The sequence below is a fragment of the Manacus vitellinus genome, unplaced genomic scaffold (genome assembly GCF_001715985.3).
Source record: "Manacus vitellinus isolate BGI_N305 unplaced genomic scaffold, ASM171598v3 scaffold_19_pilon, whole genome shotgun sequence".
NCBI classification, from domain to species: domain Eukaryota; kingdom Metazoa; phylum Chordata; class Aves; order Passeriformes; family Pipridae; genus Manacus; species Manacus vitellinus.
Genome location: NW_021939395.1, coordinates 8,063,737 through 8,076,204, shown reverse-complemented (window position 1 = coordinate 8,076,204; position 12,468 = coordinate 8,063,737). Strand labels below are relative to the sequence as shown.

At 35.3% G+C, this 12,468-nt stretch overlaps 1 protein-coding gene across 4 annotated transcripts in view; it reads left to right on the top strand.

Moving 5' to 3' along the window:
- Positions 1–11,406, top strand: part of STAG2 (stromal antigen 2) — a 37,142-nt gene extending 25,736 nt beyond the window's left edge. Inside the window, exons 23-33 of one of the 4 annotated variants that reach the window (XM_029959061.1) lie at positions 341–515; positions 921–1,060; positions 2,083–2,184; positions 2,955–3,103; positions 3,629–3,757; positions 4,069–4,274; positions 4,712–4,901; positions 5,017–5,100; positions 6,571–6,697; positions 6,933–7,010; positions 9,485–11,406. In XM_029959061.1, the coding sequence (XP_029814921.1) occupies positions 341–515; positions 921–1,060; positions 2,083–2,184; positions 2,955–3,103; positions 3,629–3,757; positions 4,069–4,274; positions 4,712–4,901; positions 5,017–5,100; positions 6,571–6,697; positions 6,933–7,010; positions 9,485–9,508 (1,404 nt within the window). In that variant the 3' untranslated portion in view covers positions 9,509–11,406. Of the gene's footprint in view, positions 1–340; positions 516–920; positions 1,061–2,082; positions 2,185–2,954; positions 3,104–3,628; positions 3,758–4,068; positions 4,275–4,711; positions 4,902–4,986; positions 5,101–6,570; positions 6,698–6,932; positions 7,011–7,614; positions 8,296–9,484 lie in introns of those variants that run through there. The other 3 variants (XM_029959059.1, XM_029959060.1, XM_029959062.1) reach the window with 3 other exon arrangements.
- Positions 11,407–12,468: the final 1,062 nt, after the last annotated feature.

Genomic DNA, 12,468 nt, shown 5'->3' with positions numbered 1-12,468 from the left:
AAAAAGGAGACTGTTATGGTTGGTGTCCCTAGTGACCTAATGTAGTATCCATCAGGCAGAATTCTGGAGTTTCAGGCTCCTCAATTTTTAGTCTTGCAATGTTTTCATATTTAGTTGGCTTCATCTGTGCAGTATTTTTATATGGAGACCCAGACTTGACACAGGAACCTGCTGCAAGAAGCTGTGCACATTTTGACTTCCAGGAGGCCTCTGTAGTTGTTCAGAACTTCACTGGCCTATGTACACTGCTGGGCTCTAAGTATTTTGTCAAGTGCAAATACATTATTCTAAATAAAATCGACTTTCTAAGCAAGTATTTACTAATGTTTCTTTTTAACAGGCTTTCACAATTCTGTGTGATGTGTTGATGATCTTCAGTCATCAGATTATGACAGGAGGACGTGACATGTTGGAGCCACTTGTTTACACTCCTGATTCTTCATTGCAGTCTGAACTACTCAGTTTTATTTTAGATCATGTCTTCATTGATCAGGATGACGATAACAATAGTGCTGGTTTGTACAAAACTTATGTTCCTTTTACATTATTTACCTTTAATTAATATGTATTTGCCTGTGTGTTTCTGGGTTTTGGGTGGGATTTTGTGGTGTTTTGTTGTGGTGTTTTTTTTGTCACTGAGGGTTGTGCATGGGCACAGGGGTAGGTTTGGCTTTTAAATGTCGGCAGCTGATCAAAGCATTGCTGGTTTGGGAACATGTAGGATAATCACAGTAAAGGTTTGGTTTAATAGGCACAGTGATATCGGGGAAGAGACTTGACAGTGGACAATGAAGTGCACTGCCACCAGAATTGAGATCTGATTTTCTGAATCCTGACCACTAGCCATATCACTTTTATCTATAAATGCTTAAATATGAAGCCTTTAAACCTGACGGTTGTCATGTTCTGAACTCTTCCAGATGGACAGCAGGATGATGAAGCAAGCAAAATTGAAGCATTGCACAAAAGAAGAAATCTACTTGCAGCTTTCTGTAAGCTCATTGTATATACTGTGGTGGAAATGAACACAGCTGCAGACATTTTCAAGCAATATATGAAGGTAAATCTGAAGCTTAGTGATCATTAGTAAAACTACTAGAATATGGTAGCTGTGGATTGTAAAACTATTATTTAATTTTTACCTTACAAGATAACTGATTCAAAATGTGAAGAATTCAAAACTCCAGAGTTGTAGGCCTTTAAAAGTTCTTTTTCTGTATGCAGGGGTAAAAATGACTGAGATAAGTTTCACAATTCCAGTGTGTGGGTGGTAGGGAGGGAGGAAAGAAACTTGCTCATTATTTTTTTATGTTGTTTTTAATAGATTTATTTTCTTATCCTGATTGATGGTATATTTTTAAATCAGTTATTAGTTTAGCAGGCCTTTTGAGAATCTTCTCCCAAAGATCCTCTCTAATGTCTAGCCTCATCAAATAATTTCAGTTTAAACTTCATAGAAGAGAAACAAGTTTTGAGTCCCACTCTCCCCATGTTACCTTTATATCTGTTTCAATCTTTCTTAAATATAAAAACCCCTTTTGGCTCCTGGGATTCACAACTGTGCAATAGTATGAGTTCTCATTCTGTGAACATGATAAAGCTTTGCTCCTTGGTGATTACCTTAAAAAATTTAAAATTTGGGCAGCCTGCTCTTATCTGTCTGAGTGCCCTACATATATTTTGAATCTCTAAATAACTAATTGGGTCTTTATTAAACCTGAAATACTTAAAGAACTGAACAGGCAACTGTCTTGATTGGAAAAATTTCAGCTGTGATGCTGTCTGTAGGTGCCTCTTTTCAGCAGAGAAAATAGAAAACTCCCCACCAGAGTTACAGGAGTTACTAAAAAGATTAGAATTTAATCTTGTACCCTAAAGGGGTGAACACGTGTCATTAACAAATGTGTCATGGCCTTGAAGATAAATAGGTCATTCTGCCTCTAAAGTAATATGAACAACAAGAATGAAATGTTCAGTGTTTTTAATAGCAGATCCTAGATTTTATTTTCAGAAGAATTCAGTAGTTGTAATGTTTTCAGCTAATATTGAAAGCTAATGTTTTTCTTTTGTTGTTTTTTGTAGTATTACAATGACTATGGTGATATTATTAAAGAAACGATGAGCAAAACAAGACAGATAGACAAAATCCAGTGTGCTAAGACACTTATTCTTAGTTTGCAACAGGTAAGAATTTACAATATTTTTATGAATGAATTCCACACTGTAGATCATGTCCTGTTTAATAACTGGTGTGAGGTATTGATGAAGGAATTCTTATAGAAGGTGGCAATAAATAGGTCTAAACTGAAACACATTTTCTTACAACTCTTTGAAAGACTGCAGAAGTCTTCTTATGCTTAGCAAATATTGTGCTATGAAAAGTGTATGTGAGAGGCCAATAAATACAAAATCAATAACTGTGACACCTTCATAAGTCTAAAACAATAGTTTAACTAAGAGTTTACTTACTTGTGAACAGATAACCAAGGGAAAACACTTCCTGCCTGCATGGTGGGGGATTGTGGGTTTTTTTGTGGGGGGGTTGTTTTATTTTGCTTTGCTTTGGTGTGTTTTTCTGATTTTGGGTTTGTTTTTTTTAACCTGAGAATTAATGGAAAGTGTTAGTAATTCAGTATCAATGTTTGGTAGGGGCTTCACACATACTCGATATTAAAACATGATTTAAATGCTTTCTTCAGTAAATGAGCTTCCTTGTGTGGAGACCTCTGTGCTTGGACAGTGTGCATTTCAGGGTTTAGCTCTGAAGTGCCAACTTCTCAAGCATAGCCTTGATTTAGTTGTCCTAAACTTCCATGTTTGTCTCTTGGTGTTGTGAAATTAAGGGGGGGGAAGCTGTAAAACACAGTTTTTTACTACAGCTTAACTCTGTGTATATCAGTCCAAAGTTTGACATAATCTTTAAATACATGAATTTCCCTTCTCATTTCATACAGCTGTTCAATGAAATGATTCAAGAAAATGGTTATAATTTCGACAGATCTTCACCGACATTCAGTGGCATAAAGGAACTTGCTCGACGTTTTGCTTTAACATTTGGATTGGATCAGCTGAAAACAAGAGAAGCTATTGCTATGTTACACAAGTAATTGTGTGCTTTGTATTACTTCCATTTTTGTAAACACTAACAGAAAATTATCTTTTCAGTCTTTCAAAGTGAGTTTGGTAATACAAAATGCATCAGCTCTAGAGATGATACAGCCAGTTTATGAATTGAGATGACTGCAGTTTTGTTTCTGAGTAAAACCCAAATGTTAAATGTTGTTGGTGTTCTCCATCATCATTGTTTAAGCCTGTAAATCATAGCAGTGTTGATGCTATAATGAAAAAGTATTTTTAATGTCTTACCCATAACAGTAAGAACAGATCCACTTCACTGTCAGTGGTGGTTATGTTGGTCTCATGCAGAAAACTTGTAATGCAGAGTAAAGTGGCTTGACAGAAAGAGTGTGTCCAGATTCACTCTTCACTTTTTTTGACAGAATATGGAAACAACAAATTATTGCTTTCTTAACATAAAGGAGAGGGGTTCAGTTCTTATAGGTCACTGTGCTTAGAACTTTTTCTATTGTTTGTGCTTTTTGTGACTTAATTTTTAACTTTTTCTTAGGGATGGCATAGAATTTGCTTTTAAGGAGCCTAATCCACAAGGTGAGAGCCACCCGCCATTAAATTTGGCATTTCTTGATATCCTGAGTGAGTTCTCCTCCAAGCTTCTCAGACAAGACAAAAGAACAGTGTAAGTATTTTTAAAGTGTTCTTGATATTTATGATCATAACCACAAAAGGCATGCATCAGAATAAATATTTATGTGTATTCTATTCACCTCAGGTGGAATCAAATATAATAACAGAGGGTAAATTGTTTTTGTCCTTTTTTTCATTTTATAGTGGATGAACAGAAATCACATTGTGGATTTGCTGTTGTCAGACCTTTTTGTTAACTAGATGAGGAGCATTGGGTGTTAATTTTAGTAGTTAATTATCTTGATGTGTTAACATCTTGTTACAGATATTTTGCATCTTGGTAATTATGTTTTCCTTTTAAAGGTATGTTTACTTGGAGAAGTTCATGACCTTTCAGATGTCTCTACGAAGAGAAGATGTGTGGCTTCCTCTCATGTCCTACAGAAACTCTTTACTAGCTGGTGGGGATGATGATACTATGTCAGTGATTAGTGGTATTAGTAGTCGAGGATCTACAGTAAGAAATAAGAAGACAAAGCCAGCGACAGGCAAGCGAAAAGTACCTGAAGGTAGAACTTCTCTCATCTTAAAATTTACTTGAGTAGATATTCATATAAAGTATACATGTTGTTCTCTATTTGTTAGCAGAAGTGTATTGAAATACTCTAATGTATTTTTTTTTAAAACAGGATAACTTCTGTACATGTCTGTGTCTTAGTGGAAAAGCTGTTCATTTGAAGATTCTGAATAAAATAACACTTGATTCACGAGAGGAAATAAAGACACTACACTGTGTTAAGTCGCAGAATAGAAAAGTATATTAATTACTACAGCCAGTGATTATAAATCCAGGCCTTCTGAGGCACATGTAAAACTTTGTGGTAAAAAGTAAAGCAGTCTATTCTCAGTAAGCAGAAAGGACACGCATGTAACTTGTGTTTAAACATTCAGTTTTAGAGTAGCTTGAAAAAAACTTTACTGATGTTCTTACTACATTTCCTTCCAGCTGAAGAAAGCAGCAGTAGTGACAGTATGTGGCTGAACAGGGAGCAGTCGATGCACACACCAGTCATGATGCAGACACCTCAGCTGACTTCCACAATAATGAGGGAGCCCAAGAGATTGCGACCTGACGAGAATTACATGGGTGTCTATCCTATGCAGCCCGAGCACCACCAAGCTCCCCTCGATTACAAGTACGTAGATGAGTAGGTCTGCTTTGTGTTAGTGTTCATACACAAAACCAGTACATGTTTAAAATAGAATAATGGTCTTTTTAAGCACGCAAGTAACGTGGATGTTGGCTCAAAGGCAACAGGAAGAAGCCGCGCGACAACAACAGGAGAGGGCAGCGATGAACTACGTCAAGCTGAGAAGCAACTTGCAACACGCCATGTGAGTGAGAGTGAAATGTTCCTTCAGTGGTTTGGGGAGGGTTTATTAAATGCAGTGTTACACCCGTGTCTTTTAAGAGGGATCCATGTTCTAGTTCTTGTCTTGTTATTTTCTGTGTCCTGAAATATAAAGTTGCCTTAGAAAAGCGGTGGTAAATGAACGTGGCATTTCTTGCTTATTTTTGAACTGAGATTCCAGAAAAATTGAATAGTAGTGAGCCATGTAATAAAGGGAAGTGGTTGTTGAACAGTGTTATCTGTAGCAGATAGATGCAATTAATACATGTGAAACATCATCTTTATGTATTCCTAACTCCAGAATCGTGTTTAGAAATAGAACACTGCGAACAAGTTTCTAAATAGGTGTTCAGTGTGTGGAGCAGAAAGTTTCTGATCAGCTTAAATCTACTATTTCTGTTACTTTTTAATGTGCAAGTATGCCTTTAAAAGAAGCTGCTGTCTTCAGCATTTCTGTGATTGGTACAGACTTTGTCTCACCTAAACTGAACCAAAGTTGAGAGGAGACCTGTAGTATCAGTTTTTGTAGATCTTGCCAACCCAAACACACAAAACACTTCCAAAGTCCTCCATATTGTGGATGAAGATGAACACAATCTAATGTTTTTAAACAAGTGTTGTCCTTCAGAGGTCATACATTTTTACTGGAGTGTCACTTAGTTCATTATGAGTCATCACATGTGCATTTTGACAAGCATGTTAATAAAAGTATGTTCCAGAACTCGTTTAGCTGAGGGGGGAAAACTAGGTTTAGAAGTTCTCTGCTTTCCTAAGGACTGTGTGGGTCTACAGGAAAAAAAACTAAAACCATGGGCATATATACTGAGGAGCTTTACATCTTTCCCCTAGTAACTTTTAATTGTTCTGTTACCAGTACTTCATGTAACATAGTTTCAATGGTGGCTTTTTTAGTACAGTGACACCAGTTAGTGAAATTAGAATGACTCCTTACTTTTCTCATAAGGTTTGATGTTGTGTGTAGTTGTGAGGAAAGAGGGTGAAGGACTGTGTGGGAATATTGTAATGGTTTTACACATCTACTTTGTTGCAAAGACATTTTTCCTTGCCTTATCATAAGGCAGAAAAAATTTTACTTTAAGTGGCAAAACTTAGGTTCTTTTTCATTTGAGCATTAAGTGCAAAATTAGGTGTGGTTTAGATCTGCTTATCAATTCTCACAGAAACAATTCTTGCAGAATCCCCACTTAGCAATGTACCACACTTCAGTTATCTTTGTTAGCCATTCTCCCACACTCTTATTAGTATCTTCTAGCTGGTTAAATGCCAGCTTTCTTTAATAGTAGTTGTGCATTATTGTAATTACTTAATTCCATTAGATAAAACAGAAATGATCATTTGTTGACAGTTCCTTATTGAGCATTAACCTTTTAAATATTCAGATAAAACTTAACTTGATTTAGTGCTACACAGAATGTTTTTCTTTTCATTTCAGTCGACGTGGCACAAGTCTAATGGAAGATGATGAGGAGCCAATTGTTGAAGATGTGATGATGTCATCAGAAGGGCGGATCGAAGATCTTAATGAAGGCATGGATTTCGACACCATGGACATAGACCTAGTAAGAGATTTAGTTATGTTTTTAGTGGACTTGGGATTTGTATTTTAAAGTAAGATATTTGAATCAGATTTTCCTTCTGGGGAAACAGAAAAATCCTTCTTGTTGCTCTCTGCATTGTTAAAGAGAGCTGTGCTGAAGAGCTCTGTGCTGCTGTCAGTAATTCTTACTACACTGTAAAGCCTCTGGTTTTCTTGTGAAATTATAGTTAACCTGTTTATTTGTTTGCTTTCTAAAGCCACCATCAAAGAACAGGAGAGAAAGAACGGAACTAAAACCAGATTTCTTTGACCCCGCTTCAATCATGGATGAATCGGTAGGTTAACTTACGTAAGGGAAATAATGTAAACTCAGTCTTAAGGTTACCATACTCTCTTACTTCAGATTTTAAGTGGAAAGAATTTAATCTTCAAGTTGTCTTTATTAGCTTATTTTGGCAGATTGGTACAGTCGGAGAAATATTTTATGCTGTAATTCAGCTTCATAAATTCTAAGATAGTCAGTGTTCTTTACAAGTTTATAGGATTTTTGTTCTTAATATTTATATGTAGCTATGTAAAAATTAAAAGCCTTTGAGTCTGAGGAGAAAACAAATCTGGTATGGAAAAGACCCTTGCAGAGGTTGATAGCAAAGAGCGTTAAAAAAATAAAAATAAAAAATCGTGCACACACAATATAAAAGGCAAATTTCCTGTTGTGCTGAGCTTAGTTCAGTGACTCTGTTGTCATTACCAGTTGTCAACATTGGATGGTTTGAGTTTTGTGGGTTTTTTGGTTGGGTTTTTTTCTTTTTTTTTTTCTCTTCCATTTTTTTTAATTGGCATATTTACTTTTGTGCATAAGTAAGATAATGAAGAAAATGGAGATAATACAGATTCCTGTTTATAGAGATGAGAGGTATTTTTTCTTTCCATATAAAGTTTTAGGTCCAAAACATCCGAAGTCTGTAGTTTCTGCTTGCAGTTGCCCTTTTATCCGACTTGATAAATCTGCAGTCTCTATTCTCTTTTAAAAATCTGCATGAGGGATTCCTTCTGTCTTGAACCACTTGTAATGTATGCAGCCATTTTTGACCTTGTGTAGCTGGTACAAAATTACACTGGAAATAACAAGCTGCAGCAAGCCAGCAGAGGACAGTACAACAATGCTTCCTGGGAATCTTGGACAGCTTGGTGGAATTTGGAAGACGGTTATGTATTTTTTTACAGTATTGTTGCAGCGTGAACATGTTCTTGTTTATGGGAGAAAGAAGTCCTAAAAACTGTTTTAAATGCAAATCCATATATTTTGTACCAGTAGGCCTTTGCTTCAGTAATAATGAATCAGTTAGGTCGTGCGTCTGGCTGTCGTGTGTTCTGTTCCTCAAGTAACACCAAGAAAGTATCTCACTTGTTCTGATTTGAAATAGTTCTTCCCTTCCCCTTCTCCATTTTTTTCCTGGATTGATCTGTGAAATAATTGCCAGTCATTTTTTAGCCTGAATATTTGGCCTTCTCCAGGTGCATTTCGTTGCTTTCAGAAACCTTTTAGCTTCTCAGTTCCTTAAGAGCCGCTCTAACAGGTTCGGTGCCCGCGAGGTTCCCGTCCCTGGCTGCGTTTCCCGGGCGCGGCCGCGCGAGGGCAGCCGAGGGCAGCGCAGCGCCCGGAGCCCCTCCGTGCTCCACGGGAAAGAGCCAGTTTCGGAAATGCAGGAAAAAATAAAGGAAATCTTCTCGGAATAAAGTTAATTTGCTTTATTCTCATACCTTATTTCAGAAGTCTGCTGTTCTCAGAGTTGCTGCACTTGTTTTTAATAGACCCAGGCGTAATAAAGCAGTTTAATTTTTTGAGATGCATGTGGTATATGATGAAAATTTTAGCCTGTCTGCTCATGTTTTGATGTGCCCGGTTATTGCCGGCACCAGAGGCAGCTCTGTCTGTGTGCTACATTGTATGATGCACCTAAAGTGAATTTAATTGAAAAAAAACAATAAAAATTGGTTTGTAAACAGATAAAAGTGAACAGCAGTGTTAAGATTCAGGAAAATTAAGTCCCTAGTGGCTCTTTCTGATTTTATAAAGTCCTGTAAAAGCTAGGACAGTCACAAAATCTGGATCCCTAGTTGTCTGTTTGGTTTTTTTTGGCATATCAGTGGTGATACCTGCTTGCTTTCACGAAGGAAGTGGAAACTGATTCTTTGTTTCAGGAAAGCTTTTTCTTACCTTAGTCACACAGTCCCAAAGGACAGTTGTTTGATTTTACCTGATGATTGCTTGATTTTTTTTTTTTTTTTCCCACTGTCTTCCTGACAGAGTGGCTACATTTCATAGGGAGTGTTCAGTTTGTTTCCTGGTTGGCTGCTGTGAGGTGACCTGTGGTTTCCATGGTCACAGATGCAGCAGCAACTGGGGTATGGGGTGTTTTGTCCCAGGTTTAGTTGCTGGAAGTGACACACTTGATTTCAGGTTCAGGCCAATAGAATGTCATTGTCAGAGAAGTCTGAGTTAAGCAACTAACTAAAAATTCTTTCACAATTATTACCTAAAGTAATTAAAACACAGGCTTTGTCATATTCCTACTGAATCTAATGAATTTGAAGTGTGAGAAAAATATTTCTAACTAATGAGGAGCCCTTTTCGTATCATTACCTAAATCAGAAGTGTGGTGAATCTGGTTTGGAAGAAAAATAAACTTATAATGCCTTAACATATCTTGAAGTGTCTTAATCTTAAAACATATACTAATTTCTTTGTTTTTTGTTAAATGTGTAGTAGACTAAAAATTGACACCATTTCTAACTTTTTTTTTAGGTTCTTGGGGTGTCAATGTTTTAATACCAGAACAGCAAATAAATCAGTGGTGAAGTCATTTTCTAAGTGGAAGAGGAAGTTTTTCAATACAAAATTGTGGTAGATACAGTGAAATTCTGAACAGATTTTTCTCTAAGGAGAATGACATGCTTTCAAGATCAAGTGCATTGAAGGGGCAGTTTTGTTTGCCTGAAAAAAAAAAAAAGAAATGTAAAGGACAAGTAAACAATTTGAGGATAAGCTACACTTTTTGTTGGGAAAACAAATCAATATTTTATTTATGTGCTATCAGTTTATTTCCGGATCATAAGAAGTATTCCCTCTGAGTTTTATTCTAACAGTCTGAGAGGTGTTTGGTACAGATTTGAGCCCCTCTCTATACATTTGCTGGCTGTACTAAATAATCATAAGCTCTGCTGGATTGCTGTTCACATCCATGAACTGAAATAGTAGATGGATTGGTTTTCTTACAGTGATAGAACCAGAAGAGTTGTCAGTATTTTCAATTAAATGCAAACTTCAGCAACAGAAGGTTTGTATTAATTAATCATGGAAAAAAGTACATAAAGCAGAACTTTAACAGCTTTTTAATCTAAAACACACTTTTATTCCAAAAGCTTCATGTTAGCCTTCTCAGAAAGGTCCATAAACTATGAGCTACCAGAACGTAACAGATCTCACTCATGCTTGCCCATTACCAACCCTGAAAGTTTGCTTGTCCTTTAAGAAAAATGTAATGTTGTGAAATTCCTTCCAGTAGTGCCACTGTATTTTGTCTCCAAATAAAAGAAGCTTATTGTAGTATGTTTGCAGAAAAATTCTAAACAAAAATTATACAGCTTATTAGAGTGTGGGAATAGGGATCTAAATTTTAAATAAAATTATATATATATATAAATTGGTGCTGATTTTATAATTGCGCAGTTTGTTTAGTTTTTTCTTACTTTTAAATTCCAACTTAAAATTATGAGGTTTCAGAAATATATTGAAAGTTTAACAATGTTTAAAAATAGAAGAGCATGAGAATTCATGCTTTAAAAATGATTTTTAAATTTGTATTTTATATTGTTTTATCTATCTGTCTTTGCAAGCAGTCTTCAGGTTAAAGATACTTCTAACAGGTTACAGTACATTTCCTCTGTATGTAAATTAGATTGGATAATAGAAATTCATAAACAACCCATAATATTCTTTGAAAGCTAAGCTTTAAACTTCGTTTTGTGTCCATTCACAAATAAATTAAATTTGGTCTAAAACAGAAAGTGGATTTATGCCATTTTGACATCGACTCATTTTGCAAGGCTTAGGCAGCTAGACATCATTTTAAAGGAAATATTAACTTATATTACATATGTATATTTTTTGTCAGTTGTCTCTCAGTTCTTGAGGTATATTATTTTAATCATTCCATGCCTTAATACGCTTGCAATACAAGAATCTCCCCAAATGGGTGAACACAAAAAGGCTTCCTGTTTTTAGACTCAGAAATTAAACATTCGGCTGTGGTAGCCAAAAACCATAGATTATCTAAAGGATCATGATAAAATATAATTATTTTACTAAGTCATGGGGTAACAACAAACTCAAAACTAGATCTGCCTAACTCATTTTACATAAATAAATATTCTCATGTCTAAAAGTACTGCCTATATTGTTTTTCACACCACTGCATTTAATAGAACTGCTGAGAGGACTGTATATATGATTTTAAACCTAAGTTGATTTTTCTTACTCTTGAAGGAGTGTTTCTTTGTGAAAGCAGTTCTTACAGCTTTGTTTTCAACCAGCTAAAAATGTTTTATATATTTACCTTAACCTGTTGTCCTCCACATTCTATTGTCCTAATTGTACTGTTTTCTGATTTGTATTTATGTCTTGAGACAGTAACTTTTTGAATAAAAATAAACCTACAGTATGTTGTATGTTTGATCTTTTTAAATCGGGGTTATGGGAGGACAGTGAAGAAAGGGGTATGAGTAATGCAAATGTTATGTTTATAGAAATCAAAATCTTTTTCCATGTCTTTTAAGTGTTTGTCTCAGAGTTGGGATAATGTATGAAAAACTGCACTGTTTTATATTTGTAATAAATTGTACAAGTTTTTAAAATGTGAATAAAGCACTAATTGGGTAATAATTTAAAGCAGAAAAGTTAATGCAATCATGATTGTTTTAAATATGCTTTAATTTGAGATAAACTTGTTAAAAGAATTAGTGTAAATACAGAGTGAGCTTTTCAAGAGGTTAGTACCTGCAAATAAAATTTTTAAAATTTGTATAGAACTTTTACATGCCAAGAAGTCAGTGGTTAATTATTTTTGTGTTACATTTTTTAAAGGTGTATCAATAGCCTTTCTGTTGGTTTCTTTTTCCTATTAACTTTTATCTGACATTACTCAGAATGCTTTTGATTCAGACATTGGAGATGCTGTACAGAGTCCAGTTGAAATACCACTAAACGTGTATGTGACTTCCCATCCCTTAAATTTATCATACACCTGGGAAACATTCTGAGCTTAATTGGCAAGACAGCAAGGAAATGAGGGGAAAACCCTAAACATCTCTTCCCCATTCCCTTCTCTTCAACTACTGAGCACCTCTGGCTGGGTGTTGAAAACTCCTTTCTGATACAAGACTTTTTAAAGCAGTAATTTTAAAATCTTCGAGATAATACTTCTAATCCTTGCTAATGTAACTTTGGATGGTTTGGGTTGCTTTTTTTTTTCTTTTTTTTTTTAAGTTATTATTATTGCAAATGTTCATTCTTGTCTCTAAATCCTGCTGTAAGTTCAATAGTATCTTGTGGAAAATTGTTTTAGTAGGTCTAAGTTTATAATGCAAGAAAAGTACCTTCACTATACAATGTAAAGTCTGTTCTAGTCATACCATTTTGGTACAAAAGCCTGTAAATGAAAGAAATTTGGGTTTTGAAGAGAGATGTGATAAAATGTAGAAAACAGCAAACAATTCAGAGAAAGTAAAGCC